This window comes from Ornithorhynchus anatinus, chromosome 2, assembly GCF_004115215.2.
Source record: "Ornithorhynchus anatinus isolate Pmale09 chromosome 2, mOrnAna1.pri.v4, whole genome shotgun sequence".
In the NCBI taxonomy this organism is placed as follows: Eukaryota; Metazoa; Chordata; class Mammalia; order Monotremata; family Ornithorhynchidae; genus Ornithorhynchus; species Ornithorhynchus anatinus.
The window spans coordinates 81,292,465-81,311,692 of NC_041729.1; the positions used below are offsets into that span (position 1 = coordinate 81,292,465).

Below are 19,228 nucleotides of genomic sequence, written 5' to 3' on the forward strand. Positions count from 1 at the left end.
AAGAGCCTGGGAGTGGCCATTAGGAGACCCGAGTTCCAGGACAAGCTCTACTACCTGCCTGCTGCATGACCATGAGCAAGATATTAACTTCTCTGTGCCTCAGTTTCCTCATCTGTAAAGTAGACTGTGAGCCTATGTGGGATTGGGACCATATCCAATCTGATTATATCTTAAATCAGTGCTTGGCAGTTAGTAGGCATCTAGTAAATATCAGCATTATTATTATTTGTGTGGGAGTGATTGAAAAAACTGAAGAATTTCTTCCCCACAAACTACATGTTTAGATTATTCCTTTTTGTGTGGTGGCTGCCACCATTACAGACATGGCACTGGTTTTGGTTATACCTCAAACACACAATCTGCCCAAATATAGAGTTGTCCTTCAAGAAGACCCTCCTTATGATGAAGTTCACCTATGAGTGTGTGTGTGTGGCTGAAAAGGCCCATGTGGGATTCACAGTCCTGGCTACACTGGGCACACACTGAAGTTCTCCCTTGTTGCGTTGTCTAGTTCACTGTGGGCAAGGAATGTGACTTTTTATTGTTGTACTTTCCCAAGAGCTTAGTACAGTGTTCTACACACAGTAAAATGCTTAATAAATATGATAATGAATGAATGTAATATTTGCAGCACGTGCTGCTGTTTTCTCTTTTGCATCCTTGCTTCTCCTTCCATATGAAGCTTTTGCTCAAAGAGAACGACTCCTTTCTTTATGGTTGGAGCAACTGACTCTCAGTTTTCACCTGGGAAACAGTACTGTCAGAGGCTTTGTTTTACCATGTCCTTAAAACACTTCCTCTGCCCTCCTTGTTTTAGGTTTCCCAATTTCAGTTCTCCAAGCATCAGCTATTTGATTATCTTCCTGTTGCCCGTTCTCCTCCACTAGCCTGCTCAGTGCTGCTGTGCTAAACTGAGCATAGCTTTGATGCTAAGAGACTGACTGTATTCCAGAATCCGATTGTTCATGATCTTGCCTTTCCATTTAGTATATAGTGTGGCCTGTGAGTGACCCTAGTAGAATTGTTAAAACTGCAGAAGCAGCGTGGCTTAGCATGGCCTTGGGAGTCAGAGGTCTTGGGTTCTAATCCTGGCTCTGCCATTTATCAGCTGTGTGACCTTGGACATGTCATTTAACTTCTCTGTGCCTCAGTTACCTCATCTGTAAAATGGGGATTAAGACTGTGAGCCCCAAGTAGGGCAACCCGATTACCTTTCATCTCCCCTAGCGCTTAGAACAGTGTTTGGCCCATAGTAAGCGCTAAACAAATACCATTATTATTATTCTTATTACCAGTCATGGTCCAGGTCTCACAGCCATAGAAAAGGTTAGACAACACCACAGTTCTGCAGACTTTTAGTTTAGTCTGGAGACTGATTGCACACTGCCCACCACACTTTGTTTAATGACCTCCTAAAGGATGTTTTGGCTTTCTTGATTCACTTTTCTACTTTCTGGTCTATCACTGGGTCACTGATTAGGTGTTGCAGATCTGTTGTAATAGATTTCTATGACAGTTTTTGGTTGTATGTTTTGCTCATCTAGGGTAGGATGAGATATCCCCTTGGTTTTCTTTAGAATTGTAGTCAGGCCACAATTCCTGGCTGATTCAGTTAAACAGTTTGCAATTAATAATAATAATGTTGGTATTTGTTAAGCGCTTACTATGTTCAGAGCACTGTTCTAAGCGCTGGGGTAAATACAGGGTAATCAGGTTGTCCACATGAGGCTCGCAGTTAATGCCCATTTTACAGATGAGGTAACTGAGGCACAGAGAAGTTAAGTGACTTGCCCACAGTCACACAGATGACAAGTGGCAGAGCTGGGAGTCGAACTCATGACCTCTGACTCCGAAGCCCAGGCTCTTTCCACTGAGCCACGGTCTGTCTTGGGTGTGGGCCTCTATGGCACAGTCATCTGGATACAGTAGTGCTTTAATGACTGTTTTTAGGATTTTGGGGTCATATCCAGAGTCTGTTGAGTTGGAAGGAGTTTCCCAGAAATGTGAAAGCATACTTTAATGCCTGCATCCAGGTCCCATTGCAGCATGACTGCATAGAATAAGTTGGACAGGACTGGGCCCGTGATGCATTGGAGAAGGAATGTAGCCTAGAGCATGGTCTGGGAGTCAGAGGACCTGGGTTCTAATCCCAGGTCTGACACCTGCCTGCTGAGTAACATTGGGCAAGTCACTTAACTTCTCTGTGCCTCAGTTACCTCATCTGTAAAATAGACATAAAGTGTCAGTTTCCCCTTCCTCTTAGACTGTGAGCCCAATGTGGGTTAAGGACTGTATCCGATCTGACCACATTACATTTACCCCAGCACTTAATGCACTCCTTGTCACATAGTAGTAAGCACTTAAGAAATACCATTAGAAATATTAGTAATAATATTAATTATCATTAATATCTCTTCATTTCTTCATTGGTTATGGCCAATGCATCAGACAGGGAGCTCCAAGCTCTGACCTGGCCAGACATGTTGTCATGAAGCAGTTTCAGAATCTGAATGAACTTTCCAGGGCAGCCAAATTTGCTTAGTAATTTCCAGGTATTAAAAGCTGATGGTACGAATTGCTTTAGCAAGAGGTATGAAAAGTGTGTAGAATTTCTGGGGTCATTCTTATGAATGTACCTCAACAAGAAATTGTAGACTTTGTCACTAAGATTGACATGAAAATCTCTAGAGCTACTGCAGCAACTTGTTTGCCCATCACTTAATTGATGTTCTGTTCTTTCCTGTTTTGGCATCATGATTTCCCACATTCAGTGCTCACACAAATATGTTGATGGAAGCCACTGTATTAAAGCAGGGCAAAGTGAATCAACCCATGAGCTCAATGAGCGGATCCATGCAACTCCAGAATTTCAGTTCTGTCTCTTATTTTCACATCATCAGATCTCAATTTAGATTCCTTTTGTAAACACAAATCTTAATCAACTAAAATATTGATCAAACTGAAGACTTTTTCTTATGTTTGTTATATCTTAGGAATATGAGTGAATTCAAATATCTATTAATGCTACGAGAGATGCATATCTTTTAAGATCAGTAAGTACTACATTAGTGATCTTGTTTAGGCCAGTGACTCCTGGATCATTCCTGGGCTAATTAGGTGGTTTGTGGATTATCCAGATTCCTGACTTTTCCTGTTTTTCCTCCTGGACATTTTCACTGCTCATTAGCATCTCTAATGATGAGTGGAAAGGGTGAATCACAGATCTGTCAATATTACTAATGTTAGCTTCTTATCTATGTTGCTATTTACAAGCAACTCTGGTAAATGGTTTGGGGAAGTGAGATACTAAAAGAGGCTTCGGTTTTATTTGTTTCATTCATGCTTCCCTGCAACCACAGAATTGAGAGGTGATTATTCGGCTGTAATTACAGGAGGACAAAATCATTTTGGATAGAAAAAGATTGATGTAGTCATGTTTCCCCTCCATCATCTCAACTCTTCCTCTCCGTGCCAGTGTAATTGCACCCTCTCAGGCACCAATGGCCAATCATCAAGTCCAATGGGCTGTACCCCAGCCTAATATTCCTCTACCTCTTGGCTGCTTCTCCATGGACTATTCCCTACTGTCTGACCCTGGGTTTTCCCACAGAGACCTTCTCCTACCTCCCTGACAGATAATTGTGGTATTTGTTAAGCGCTTACTATGTGCCAGACACTGTACAAAGTGCTGGGGTGGATACAAGGAAATCGGATTGGATACAGTCCCTGACCCATGTGGGACTCTCAGTCTTAATCCCCATTCTACAGATAAGATAACTGAGGCACAGAGAAGTGAAGTGACTTGCCCAAGCCGTGGACAAGCAGTGGAGCAAGGATTAGAACCCATGATATTTTTTAAGTCTCATTCACTGGTTTATCTCCCACCATTGATCTCCCATTGTGACTGTTACCCAAGCTTTGTGCAACAGGATCTAGAACTGTTTTTGCTGCACATATGATGTCTTTGAAAGATCCTCTACTTTCCATTTCTCCCAGGTCCTCTCCCAGGTCCATTTCTCTAGCCCAGATTCTCTCCTGCTAAACAGCTTTGGATTTCCTTTTACCTCCAGGAGATCTCCACTTCTATGTTCTGCCAGCACCTCAAACCTATGTGTCTTGAACTGAGCTTCTCATCTTTCCCCATCCATCCGTCACTTCTCAGTTTCCTCATCCCATCAACACCACCACCATTCTCTCCATCCTCAAAGCCTCTGACTTTGGGGCTGTCCTTGATTCCTCACTGACTTTTTGCTCACTAAACCTGCTAGTTTTCTATTGATAATATTTCCCGAATCTGTCCCTTCCTCTAATAATAATAATAGTACTTATTATTATTATGCTATTCTTCATTATCCCCTGTGATGATGATGATGTTGGTATTTTTTAAGTGCTTACTATGTGCAGAGCACTGTTCTAAGCGCTGGGGCAGATACAGGGTCATCAGGTTGCCCTAGGTGGGGCTCACAGTTTTAATCCCCATTTTACAGTTGAGGTAACTGAGGCACAGAGAAGTTAAGTGACTTGCCCACAGTCACACAGCTGACAAGTGGCAGAGCTGAGATTTGAACTCATGACCGCTGACTCCCAAACCTGGGCTCTTTCCACTGAGCCACACCCTATGATGTGCCAAGCATTGTACTATGCCCTGGAACACATACAGGGCAATTAGGTCAGACCCAGTCCCTTTCTAATGGGGTGGGAAACCAAGTATTTAATCCCGATTTTACAGATGAGGAAACGGAGGCCCTGAGAAATTAAGTGACTTGCCCATGGTCACAGAGCAGTCAAGTGGAGAGACTGGGTTTAGAATCCAAGACCTCTGACACTGGCCTGTGTTCTTTACACTAGATCACACTCTTCTCTCCAACCAAGCAGTTATCCCTTTGGTTTAAGCTCTCAATGTTTCAAAAATATACTACTGATTTAGCCTCCTTACTAGTCTTTCTATCTGCAACCTCTCCCCTACCCCCAGTTTAGTCTATATTCATTGCAGCTGTTAGAATCATCTTCCTAAAACATCATTCGGCACATTTAGCACAACTCCAGACTGTGAGCTCGTTGTAGGCAGGAGTGTGTCTGTTGTTCTATTGTACTCTCCCAAGCGCTTAGTAGAAGGCTTTGCACACAGTAAGCACTCAATAAATTCGATTGAATAATGAATGAAAATGAAAATTTAGTGCATAGCAACCAGTGAAAAGCTGAGGCTAAAATTGGATGTAGGAACCCAGCTTTGGACTTGATATTTCCTCCTGAGATTGCTCGGGAACCTGATCCACAGAAGAAAAAGGACTTAAGAGGACAGGTGAGAGTAGCAAGGACAGGGTAGTTAGGATCTTATGCATCTATTTATGGATTGGTTTGAGGTTCTATTTCAGGAAAAAGTAATCTTGACCTGAGGATATGAAGTGAAACAGGCTGAATCAGTAGAGCATACCCACTCTAGGAAACTGCTCATTCATCAATGTATGGATTTATCAGAAACTAAATGGAAAATGGACTGAATGTTACTGAACACTTTGAAAAAATGCCTTTGCATTTAGCTGATCCTGGCAGAGCCAAAATACACCAAAGGAAGTCAAAGCACTTGCTTCATTGAGTAGGCAGAATCACTGGATAGTTCAGGTCCCTCAGAATTGGCTTTGACCTAAATCATCAGATGGAATAATGATAATAATAATTATTATGGTATTTGCTAAGCGTTTACTATGTGCCAAGCACTGTTCTAACTGCTGGGATAGATACAGGGTAATCAGGTTGTCCACATGGGGCTCACACTTTTAACCCCCGTTTTATAGATGAGGTGACTGGGCTCAGAGAAGTTAAGTGACTTGCCGAAGGTCACAAAGCAGACAAGTGGCAACGACGGAATTAGAACCCACGTCTTCTGACTCCCAAACCTGTGCTCTTTCCATTAAGCCATGCTGCTTATCAGAATTCAATTTTTGCCTGATGTGTTTCGAATAATTTATACCAAGGAATATTTTAGGCTTTTTTATCCATGTAACTTGCATGCACAGTCTGTAGCTTGCAGCACTTCTTGATTCTTTTCATTTGAGAAATGGAGTGAGTTCATGGAACTCATAATGTGCTGCACAAAGAGTGGAGCCTTTGAACTGAAAATTAATTTGAATAGAAATAGTCCTTTAATAAAGAAAATAAAGTTAAAGTTGATCACTTCTCTAATTTGAGTGCTGCCTCTGAACAGTTGTTTAGCATTTACTCTGGACCACATTAAACCTTACCATTTCCTGAGGATTTTGTTGTAAGCAGCTTAATGCTGGACCCTAGAGGGCAACCTTTCAGCAGAAGGAGCTGTAGGTTCTAATGAAACTCTTGCTTCTTGAAAGTGGATTTTCATGTTTCTCTTACATTCACACTAATGGAATCTAAAGTACAATACTGATAGATTTGTTTTTCTTTCTGTGTGATTTAAAAATGAGCATGTTTCAATTTGCATTGTCCCCAAAATACTGAATAGTCAAGCAGCATGGCAGTTACAGTCCTGTAAACATGTAGGGATTTAAGGGAAAGTCTGAATAGATATGCAGAAATCTGTTCAAACTCATCGTGTCACTTCTATGCTCCAGATATGTGGCCATGAGCCCTGCTGTTGGTCTGCTCTGGGAGTGCTGCTCTGGGAATTGGGGAGCATGAACTCTAATCCTGGTTCTGCCTGCCTGGGCTATGTAACCTCAACACGCCCTCAGCCTCCCAACCACTGGACCGCCATGCTGCCTCCCTGGTAACCTGTGCTAGGCCCCTTCATGTCATGCCGGAGCCTCGTGCCGTCATGCTTTGCATCCATGAGGCAGATGACATGAACTGAGGGCAGCACAAAACACTGGGAAGACTTCACTCATTGCTGAAGCCCTGGTGATCTCACTATGGATGTGACTGATGGACTCGGAGCCTTGAGGAACCTGAAACCCTACTCCTATAGCCACACTACTTTCCTGATACTCTGTTTTTATTTTGTGTACTTATACTTGGCATATGTGGTCCTAGTGGGTTTTTTCAAATTCATTCATTCAATCGTATTTGTTGCCCTCTTACTGTGTTTAGAGCACTGTACTAAGCACTTGGAAAGCAGAATTCTGATTTTTGTTTCATCTGTCCTTATCAATCAGGATCATTGAGCACTTACTATATGCAGAGCACTGTACTTACTGCTTTCATTCATTCAATAGTATTTATTGAGCACTGTGTGCAAAATACTGTACTAAGCGCTTGGGGGAGTATAGTATAACAATAAACAGACACATACCCTGCCCACAATTAGCTTGAGTTTAGAGGGAGCTAACAGTCTAGAGGGAGTACACTACAACTGAATTAGCAGACATGTTCCCTTACATGTCTTATGTCTCCTTAGACTGTGAGCCCCTTGTCTAATTTTCATCTGGTTAGTCTTTCCCAGAGTTTAGAAGAGTGGTTTGCACAGAGTAACTGCTTAGTACAGGGCTTAGTACAGTGCTCTGCATACAGTAAGCACTTAATAAATGCGAGTGAATGAATAAACACTATTACTGCTATTACTACTATTATGCCATCAGTAGGAAAGGTTTCTGATAGAAGAATTACCTAGGGCATTCTGAGAGGTAGACAGGCCCAGATTATCTGTGACTGAGGACGCTACTGAAGTAACCCTCGGCTGGCTATTGGTGCAGTGACACAGTTTTACCATGAGTCACTGGTCATTTGGGGTGTACATGGGTTCTGCACATGCAACACCTTCACCAATGTGCTGCATCCCTGACTGCCTACTCTCCAGTTGCACTCTGAACTCGAGCCAGAGCACAGCTGGCAGGGACGAGACAGTACGAGTGGGGCTGCACAAATAACTGTGGCTAGAATTAATTCCTACTCCGGTTCTGGGCCCTGAAGTGTTAGGGAGCCAAGTCTGGTCTGTCATTCTCAATCAACCAGTAATATTCATTGTGTGCCTTCTGTCTACAGATCATGACACTGACCATTTGGGAGAGTTCAATCGAATTAGTAGGTGTGAACCTTCCTCTCTAGGAGTTTACGGTCTAGCAGGGGAATCAGACACTAAGATGAATTATTGATAGGAGGAAGTAGGAGATAGAAATATATATTATAGAGATGAGTCTCCATCAATCATCACTATCCTCTATGGGGAGAGGGCTGGAATTCCATTTTTGTTAATCCTCAATCTCAGAATAGCTGCCTTTAATATGATTGTGTTTGTGTACACATAAAGAATGGTCTTTTGTCTTCAAAGATAATGTTGTTGTTTGTAAGATCCTATCTATGTGTGTCTGTGTGACTTTAAAGACCAGTGTGTGACAGACACACTGTGATGGCATTGTTTTCACTTAAGGATAGATCTTCTTTGTGTTAATGGGTTTGTCCCATAGAACGCCTATCTAGCCTATGAACCTACCTCTTGATATCCCAGTCTTTGCAAGGTGTTTGCTCAAGGAAGGACAGCAATCATCTCCCTTCCCTGATGACCACACATCAGGCTGATTCATCTGTTATAGTCTTTCAACAATCCACTGTTATGTCACAATGAGGCTATGCTTCACTATGTAATTCATTTATCTGCTCTGCTGGCTTTTTGTTTAATACTATTTGTTAAGCACTAACTATGTGCCAGTCACTAAGTAATGGGGTAAATATGAGGTAATCAAGTTGGACACAGTCCATGTCCCACATGGGACTTATATTCTAAATCCCCAATTTATAGATGAGGTAACTGAGGCAGTGAGAAGTGAAGTGACTTGCCCAAGGTCATACAGCAGACAAATGGTGGAAATTGTATTAATAATAATAATGATGTTGGTATTTGTTAAGCACTTACTATGTGTAGAGCACTGTTCTAAGTGCTGGGGTAGATACAGGATAATCAGTTGTCCCATGTGATGCTCACAGTCTTAATCCCCATTTTACAGATGAGGTAACTGAGGCACAGAGAAATTAGATGTCTTGCCCACAGTCACACAGCTGATAAGTGGCAGAGCCGGGATTCAAACCCATAACCTCTGATTCCCAAGCCCGTGCTCTTTCCACTGAGCCATGGTCCTTCTGACTCGCAGGCATCTGCTCTATCCACCAGACCACGCAGCTGGCTTGTGTCTGTCTTTAGTTTACTGTAAAACAGCTGTTTGGGTATCCAGTTGCTGTCCATTCTTCTCTCACGTCCAAGCCAGCAGAGCTGTCTTGCTTTGAGTGTTGCTTCCATTTGATGCATTGAAAATGACACTGAAAATTATTCTACTGGGAAAAAAAAAACCTGGTTTCAGGTTCCACACCCCCAGTGAGTGTTTCTTTTACTCTCCTCCTCTAGACTGTAAACTCGCTGTGGGCAGGGAATGTGACTGTTTATTGTTGTGTTGTACTCCCCAAGCAGTACAGTGCTCTACACACAGTAAGTGCTCAATAACTACAATTGAATGAATGACTAACCAAATGATTAGTCTTATTTCTTATCCCTCTCTCCTTAATTAAAGGGAGAAAGGTAAACTACATTTTCCTTTCCTATTTTGCCATCCCATGGCCATTAGAAATAGACAGTCTTCTGTACTCCTGTCATTTTATTTAGAGTGTTTGTTGATCTTCTAGACTATATGCTTGTTGTGAGCAGGGAATGTGCCTACTAACTCTGATTCTATTGTACTGTCCTAAGTACTTAGTACAATGCTCTGCACAGAGTAAGCACTCAATAAATACCACTGATGATGATGATAATGATGCTCATTTTGCTCTATGCTCCTTGAGCTACTCAGGAGTCCATAGATGCTCCTTGGATTGAATGTTTATATAGGTCAGATGGGTGGCTGATCAGAGGACATCAGCTGGTCTCAGTTGAAGGACTATTTCTGACAAAGTGAACATAGTCCTGTAATCTCAAGATTTGCCTAGTTGGAACCACAAATCCAAATTCACGTCAGCAAATTACACCATTTTTTGTTTGCAGTAGAGGAGAAGAGCTTATTAATGCAATTGATCCAATTCTTGGTTTAAGTTGTTAGAGGTAGGTGGAGAAAGAGACAGAAAAAGGAATATATCAATTAACAGTATTTTTTGGGCGCTTCCTGTGTACAAAGCACTATATTAAGTGCTTGGGAGAGTGCAATACAACAGAGTTGGTAGACACACTCCCTTCCCCAAAAAAGCTTGCAGTCTAAAGGGAGAGGTGATGCTATAATAATAATGAGAGTGATAATAATAATGATGGTATTAAGCAATTACTTTGTTCCAAATACTGCGCTAAGTACTGGGGTAGATACTTGACAGTTAGATTGTATTCAGTCTCTGTCTGCATGGAGGTCACAGCCTGAGAGAAGAACAGACATTTTATCACCATGAATGACTCAAGAGGAGATTTTGATAACCTAAAAGCACTTGTTTGGATAATAAGGAGAGAGCTGATTACTATTCAGAAAGCATTTCATGAATTACATTGGGCCTACTATATCATCTAGCACTAAGGGAGGGAAAGACATCATCAGGCTAATCTAGTATATTAATAAGGAGCACTCAAACTGTCTAATTAAAGCAGAATCTAATGAGCTGTGTCTATCCAAACACCCTCTGCACACTTACATAGTGACATAATAGAATCCGCTATCAATAGCCCTGAACTGACAATCTTTGTGATGCAGTAGTCATCTAATAAATATGTCCCTTGTAGGTCTACCATTCATTCTTCATTCATTCAGTCATATTTACTGAGCACTTACTGTGTGCACAGCACTGCACTAAGCACTGTGGAGAGTACAATACAGCAATAAGCAGGCATATTTCCTGTCCACAACAAGCTTACAGTCTAATCAAGTCTGGGAGAAGCCCATCTCCTGTAAAAATACAAATCAGTAGTCATTTCATAACCATGGTTCAAGCAAGCCATCTAAATTCTAGGATTTCTGATGTGATGAAGTCACAAGGAGCCCCTTCAACTCTTTTTGAGACCCATTTTCTCCTACCCTGGGAAGGGCATAGCAAGAAGAGAGAAAACCTTCCCTTCATTCCCCACGGAAATTTTCTGAGGCTTGTTGGACTTGTGCTTGGCTGTGTTCCACGAAAGAATATTGTGTTCCTGTGTTGCCCCTGGGTTCCATGAAGGCTTAGTGCTGTTTTGAGCTACAACCTGTTTAGCAGGTGGAGTCCTTCATGATGTCTTAACAAGTGACTGCTTTATCTTGGTGCCTCATTCACTGCCTAGGTGGCTGAAACTATGGTCTAAGGACAAGGGGGTGTAGCTGGGGAAGAAGGAGGTGGAGTATTTGGTGCCCACTGCTCCTCCTCAGTCACCCCCATTTCCCTCCCCTCCCACCCTCTCCCTACAGCATCTCTCTCCCCTTCCCAGGAGAAGCAGCCACAAAACAACCCCCAAGTTGGGGAAGATGGAGGGTGGGAAATTTGTGAGCCTGGCTCCCCCACTCCTGGAGACATCCTTCTGTCCCACTTCCAGGGAGCACAGACAAGGAACAGACACAACCACCAAGGAGCCAGATCTGCTGCAACTTTAGTTTTTGTTCCTGCTCCTGCTCATCACCTGGGCAGCTGCAGGTTGTGTAGTGGGTGTGGGCATAGCAGCAACGACAGACCCACCGGGGGGATTGGGGATTTTGCATTGGCAGCAGCTGTAGCAGGGTAATGGAGATGAGGAATGATACTAATTTTGATTTTTCTGAGATATTTTCTCTCTTCCTCACTCTCTCTCTGGTCATAACTCCTAGGTTGTTGGTTTTTTTTTTAAGCACAGAAATATCAGCCCTCACACTTTGGTTTTTCTTCCTTCTTTTCCTCTCTTGCCATAGACTCCTTACTCATATCCTCTCTCCTGCCTGGAACTCCTTACTCTCCCCTTCATATCAGACAGACCACTAATCTCTCTATTTTCAAAACCCTATTAAAATCATATCTTCTCAAGAAGTCCCGTGAGGCAGTCAGCAGCCTGAACCCCTTTCCTGAGGCAAAAATCATAATTCTCTGCCTACCTGCCTCCACTCCAGAGTCATTCAATTATATTTCTTTCATTCTTATTTATTGAGCTCTTACTGTGTGCAGAGCACATGGGAGAGTACAGTATAACAACAAATAGACACATTCCCATATAACGATAAACAGGCACATTCCCTGCCCACCTTGAATTTACACCCATACTCAAGAATGGCTGGCCGTCACAAATGACCAACTTCCCACTGGCTTTTTACCCTGTCTAATGTTGATCAGTTAGGATCTCAGCATGCAAGGCTCCTACTGTCCAAATGTATAGGAATTGTACAAGATCTCTTCCCAAGAGCTCTCCGAGGGAGGCATGATCTTTTGCGAGTTGGAAAAAATAGGCCCAGAGAGGTGAAATGATTTGCTGTCAGTCACCCACCATATCAACTGGGGACCTGTATTTTCTTATCCAATCAGTCAGTGGTATTGAGCACTTATTGTGTGCAGAACACTGTACTAAGCTTTGGGAGAGCACAGTATGAAAGAGTAGGTATAGACGATACCTGTCCACCAGGATTTTGCAGACTAGATGGGGAGAGGGACATTAAAATACGTTTCAGAAGGATATGTACGTAAGTGGTAAATTAGGCTTTTGCCCTAGGCCTGACACTAGGGGTGGTGGGATGTCTTCCCTATCCCTGCCAACATCTTCACCTGCATTGGGCAGGCAGGACAAGTGCTGGGGACAATGAAGACCGCAGCACCAGCAGCAAAAGTGGTTGAAGAGGAAGCACTCACCCTCCTCCCCTTCCTTTTGCCCCTGCTTTTACTCCTGGGGGCACTAGGGAGAGATGCAAGGAGGAGTGCAGTGGATAGAGCCCAGGGCTGGGATTCAGGGGACCTGGATTCTAATCCTGGCTAAACCATTGGCCTGCTCTTTGACCTTGGCCAAGTCATTTAACTTCTTTATATCTCAGTGTTCTCAGGGTAACAAGACAATTGACAAAAGAATCACTGAGTTTCATATAAAAGCACTTTCATTTTAACTACTTAGTTATGTTGATATGTGTTGGGAAATGTTTGTAATTTTATTTTTCAAGGAGATTATGTAGTTAACTCTGTATAAAGCTGATCAACTAACTTTATAATAAAGTAAGAAGTCATTGTGTGAAAGACAGCTGATGCCAGGAGTTATTAGCTTAACTGATAAAAATCAGATTGCATAGTTAGTGCAAAAATAACTCTTAAATTTGTTTCTCATTTGCCATATTATATCCTCAGTATTGATGAAAAAAGTAAGGCTTGTGAAAGACACCGTATGTTAAAATGAAAATGTTCAAATGGGTGATTTTTGTCTTATTTTGTCTCAATGTAGGAACAACTATTTGTAGAAACCAGAGTTGGCTTAAAATAGAAACCAAGTTCAGAACTGAGACTGGATGGTCAAAATAATGAACAGCTCTGAAAAAAATGGAGTAATTTCATTCATACTGATTTCATTCATCCAATTTGCAGCCATCCTCTTTAGTGTCTAGGACAGTGCTCAACATATTTGTAGGCAGGGAATGTGCCTGTTTATTGTTGTGTTGTACTCTCCCAAGCTCTTAGTACAGTGCTTTGCACACAGTAAGCACTCAAAAAATACAAATGAAAGAATGAATAGTGGGAATTTCGTAAAAAAAACTAGTGATTGACTCGCTTCAGAGAGGCATGAAAAACATAATCTAAAGAAGGGTGGCTGCCTGTGTAATTAAGTGCACTAGAATTGGTTGAGAAGAAAATGATGAAATACAAATCAGGGAAACTATGGATGGAATATTTTCTAACAATCACAGATGAGTGAATGAAATTCAGACACTTGATTTTTTTAAGGGAGGGTGGAGGGGGAGCAAGGAGACACTAAGGACTCAGATGAATCATTGCCCCACACAGTCTGCTCATCTCTAATGAAGTCCCCCACACACCCAACTTACCAACACCTAGAAAATAAATGAATTTACCAGCAGAGGCAGGTTCTTCCATGGCCATTTTTGAAAAAGGGAGAAGAGCATAATTTAAGTAAAATTCTCTTCCCTTCCTCCACCCACCCCACCTTCAGTTCTTTCCAGTTGGTGTGAGGCATCTCAAAGCCGTCCTCTGCAAGGGAATTTTTCTTCTGGCTCAATAAGCACCTAGTTGACATTTATCGACAATTTATAAGGCTTGCTTAAAGTTTGATTCTTCCAATGTCTGTGCTACTCCCTGACTGTGTCTATATTTTAATTCCTTAAGATAATTGCAGCTGTATAATACAGCATCACTTCAGTGAATACACTTGTACCCTCCAGTCATGAAAGACAACACAGCTGGAAGCACTGAAGGAAGGGGCGAGGACTGTTACCAAGATAATGGGCTATCATCCCCGCTCTAGGCTTTTATGTGTTCTTAATTTTGGCCATTGCCTGCATCAGATTGCTTCATATGGCTGACATATGATGCAAAGAAGGTGGTCACTCTATACTCTCCCAAGGGCTTACTATAGTGCTCTGCATATAGCAAACGCTCAATAAATACCACTGATTGATTGACTGATACCTTCTGCAGGAAGCAATCAGAGGACATGGCTCATTAGTGGGCCATAAATTGACACCTTCCGTTGGGTGCAGGAAGACCAGATGGGAAACCCAGGCATATCAAATGTACCTTAGGCAATTAGTACCCCCTGGCTAATCTCCCACCTCCTCTCCTACCCCCAGCTCCCTAGAGAATCATTTAGCTGCATTTTCAGAAGCTTGTCTTTCTAATGCTGTCGAGTCATTTCCAACCCATAGCGATGCCATGGGCACATCTCTCCCAGGAGGCCCCACCTCCATCAGCAGTCATTCTGGTAGTGTATCTGTGGAGTTTTCTTAGTAAAAATATAGACGTGGTTTGCCATTGACTCCTTCTGCACAGTAAACTTGAGTCTCTGTCCTCGACTCTCTCCCATGCCGCTGCTGCCCAGCACAGATGAGTTGTGACTTGTAGCAGATTGCCTTCCACTCACTACCCACTGCCCAAGCTAGGAATGGAATGGATATTTATTTATTCTTTCAATCATATATATTGAGTGCTTACTTTGTGCAGACTACTGATCAAGCTTGGATATGCCTCTGCTTGACTCTCCCTCCCATAGTCAAGACTGGTAGAGTACTAGAAACTCTCCAGGTGCAACCCTGAGAGGGGTTTCAGATGCTTTATGACGAAGAAAATCTCTTCTACACACTGAAATTGAGAATTGAGGACTTAGGGGTCAGAGAGGAGAGGGGTGGCATACAAAGCCAAGAGACCTTACCTCTGTATTGCCATAACTCTGATCGCCCTAGGTCAGTGATGAATTATTTATGCTGAAACATACTTGTATCAGAAGCTGAATGTCTGGTCCAATGATGAATACAGCAATCCTAGTTTTTGGCATTCTCTGCCCCGAGGGTAACTATGTCCACATGAGGTCTCTGCTGACCTTTGCTCAGACACTTTCATGTCGGGCATGAGGTTCCTGAGTTCAAGGGAACCAAAGGGTCTGGTCATATCATTATATCATTTTGTAAAGAAAACCAAGACCTTGTGCTGGCTTGAATGTGAATTTTTAATGACAACATTCAAATAATAATGATGCCATTTGTTAAGCACTTACTGTATGTCAAGCACTGTGCTAAGCGCTGGGATAGATACAGTAGCATCAGGTCATCCCACTTGGGAATCACAGTCTTGATCCCATTTTACAGATGAGGTAACTGAGGCAGAGAGAAGTGAAGTGACTTGCCCAAAATCACACAGCTGACAAATGCCAGAGTTAGGATTAGAATCCATGACCTCTGCCTCCTAACCCCAGGCTCTTTCCACTAAGCCATGCTATCATGCTGCTGCAATTAAGGGTAAATATTTTTAAAATTAAAAAAAATTCAAAATGAATGATTTAAGAAATAAAGTCTAAATTTTTCCAAATATAACAAAAAATTTTGTGTAATCATCTATCTATGTATGTGTGCACACACGCATGCGCACACACACACACACACGCGCACACACACACACACACACACATACCCCTTGTACTCAAAGTTGGGGTGATTATATAGTCTAAAGTGAAGTCTTGTTGGGAAACATTTTCCTTCCTTCTGGCCACTTCCTGCTTTCTCTTACCAGGCTATAGTATTTCTTGGTTGCTTTTTAAAGTCCCCAAAGGCAGAGCTTGGACATAAATAGAATGTTGTGGAAAGTTTCAGTAACTAGCCAGGGTACTAGGAAACCCACATTTCTGAGACTGTCACAACTATTGTTCAGCATGTGAGCAGTCTAATAAACACTATATGAAGGGCTATATGAATGGATTCAGGCAATTTAAGATTATCAAAAGATTCAAACTCAACAGGATTCAAGCACTTTGATCTTTATGTAATCAGATTTTGGAAGATAAAAGCATAAGCTGGCAATTACATGTCTCCTCTGCAGGGTCAGTGCTCCCTTCATGAGAGTGGCCACCAATAGCCCGTGCAGATACTGGACACCCCTTAAATGACTCTTGAAGAACAAACATATGTCATATTGTGACCATTATGCTGGTTCCCCAGAACAGCAGAAAACCAGACTGTTTCGTACGAAACCAGCCAGATGACCCCCCTATCCTTCATCCATTCAAGAAGAAAGTCAGAGAGGGATGAGCCAGATTGGCTCAAACTTTTCTCCTAAAAGAAGCCTCGTCTCCCAGAGGATTCTGGTAAATGTCATTTGGCTCAATTTTGGGCTATGTACCAGATTTTTGAGGAGGAAATTAAAGATTATTTTTGTCAGCAGTGATTGTGACCTGATAGATTGATCTGTGTGAATTATGAATTAGGAAGATGATAAGGAGGAGGGAGGGGTCATTAATCACTGAGTGTCTAATGTAAGTAGCGCTTCAGAGAGTACAATAGAACCAAGAGGCACAGTCTCAAGGACTGTCTTACCCTTCTCTTCCTTTTCCCCTCTTTTACTCCTCCTTTTTCTTCTTTTTCTCCCATTTCTCTTATTACTAAACTTAATTCTTCTGTGACCTTGAGTAACAGCCCCTCCCCTTTTTCAGTTGGAAAAAATATCCAAAAATATGGAGCAATTTTACAAATAAAAGCAGAATTCCTAGGAGAATGAGTTGAATAAATAGGCATCCTATTTAATTTTCAGTGCCTTTAATAGAACAATGGTGTTTATTGAACATTTACTATGTGCCCAGAACTGAACTAAGTAGATAGACACAATTACTGCCTCTTGGAGCATACGATCCAACTCTAATTCAACCTGCAGTAGTAGTTTGAACAATTCCGCACCTGGCCTTTTGCCAACACATACCCTACAGCACACCGTATAGAAACAATTCAAATATTTTTATATCATTTCTCAATCTCAGAATTCTCCCGAACATCTGGTTGGGAAGCTGCCCTCGGCAGGTCGAGCATGTAACCATCAAGCTGAAACATGAGTTGGGGATAACAGCTGTGATGAACTTCCAGACTGAATGGGACATTGTTCAGAATTCATCAGGCTGCAACCGCTATCCGGAACCCATGACCCCCGAGACCATGATCAGGCTGTATAAGGAAGAAGGCCTGGCCTATATATGGATGCCTACACCAGATATGTGTACAGAAGGTAAGGAGGAAAGTGGGATGTTCAGCTGATTCTTGCTCTCAATACTTTAAGTCCATATTCAAAGGAGACATCATTAGAGGTGCAATTCACCTATGAGTAGGCATGACTGTTATGTTCTCTTTAGATTTTTTTGCTAAATGCATATTTCAAAAATTTGGGTAAAATGTGTGCATTTTTGAGAAATGGTTCTAGGTTGGAATTTTGGTGGTGCATATGGCTTATAGGAATCTATGGTTCGGCCTTAGAATTCAGGTGCAATTGCTGGTAGTTGACAGGTAGACACTTAAATGGTTCATCAATGTCAATAATGACTGACTATGACCTTCGTTCATACCTCAGATGATGACAGACATTTTCACGAAAATAACAGTGATAAAGACCTATCTTCCTCTTACCTTTCTATTTTTCTTACATTTCTATTCCGTCGGGAATGAAAAATGGAGCGAGTGTATCTATCTGCTTCAGGCAAAGTTTAAAATCAGGTATTCATCACTGAGGAAATTTTCTTACTTTGTGCAGAGCATTTATGAAGCTCTTGGGAGAATACCACAGAGTTGGTAGACATGTTCCCCACCCACAACAAGCTGACAATCAAGATGGGGATTCACTAGAGTGGTAGCTAAAAGGTTTTTAATGCATTAACTCTAAGCAATAAGTATAGATTTAAGTACCTATGATTTTCCTATTTTGGACTCTGCCTGAAAAATAAAGCCTTATTAAGAATATAAGACAGTAAACAATGCTTTTGGATGAGATACATGGACTATCCATTAATGGTGTGATCTGCCTGCTTCACATCGTGGAAACACAATTCTTGGAGGAACAGTTTGTGGACTGATGCCCACCTGATGCCTTCTTGATGCCCACCCTGATCTCCTCCAACATCGCTTTCCTTTCCATCTACTGAACTTTTCTTCTAATAGTCTTTTGCCTAGATCCTGCATGAACCTACTGAGATTTTTAGCTTGCACAATTTCCCATGATAAGACTTCCCTATGCTTCCCACCTGCTCTGTGAAATACTTCTTTGTCTTTGTTTTGGCCTTTCCACCCTGAAGCTTCAGTCTTGTACCCTCGCCTTGACACTGTGGGATTGGTACAGTGCCCCAACACTTAGTACAGTGCCTGGCACATAGTAGTGCTTAAATATTATTATTATTATTCTTATTATTTAGTAAGCAACAATACTTTGGGTACCCTGACTTCCTCTTAGGGTCTGGAAGACTGTGGGATGAGGAACATCATGGTCTAGTGGAAAGTACATGGGCCTGGGAGTCAGAGGACCTGGGTTCTAATCCCGATCTGCCACTGGCCGGCTACATGACCTTGGGCAAGTCACTTAACTTCTCTGGACCTCAGTTTTCTCAACTGTAAAATAGGAATTCAATACCAGTTCTCCCTCTTGCCTAGACTTTGAGTCCCACATGGGACAGAGATTGTGGCCAACCTGATTATCCTGTTTCTACTTAAAGTGCTTAACAAATATAATATTAATGATAATAATAATAATAAAAAACCTTTAGCAGCACATCTCCCCTCATGTTTACCAGCTGATCCCCCAGCTGGCTTCAGATTGACCTCTTGCTTGCTGATTCCACGTAAACAAGCAAAAAGCTGGTCAGAGTCAGTCTCTGCTCAGGGCAGCCCATAGGCATTGTCCTCCCAAGATTTTC

At 42.0% G+C, this 19,228-nt stretch overlaps 1 protein-coding gene across 1 annotated transcript in view; it reads left to right on the forward strand.

Moving 5' to 3' along the window:
* Positions 1 to 19,228, forward strand: part of EPM2A (EPM2A glucan phosphatase, laforin) — an 82,172-nt gene that overhangs the window by 56,813 nt on the left and 6,131 nt on the right. Inside the window, exon 3 of the mRNA XM_029058650.2 lies at positions 17,315 to 17,556. Coding sequence (XP_028914483.1) covers positions 17,315 to 17,556 — 242 coding nt within the window. The remainder of the gene's footprint in view (positions 1 to 17,314; positions 17,557 to 19,228) is intronic.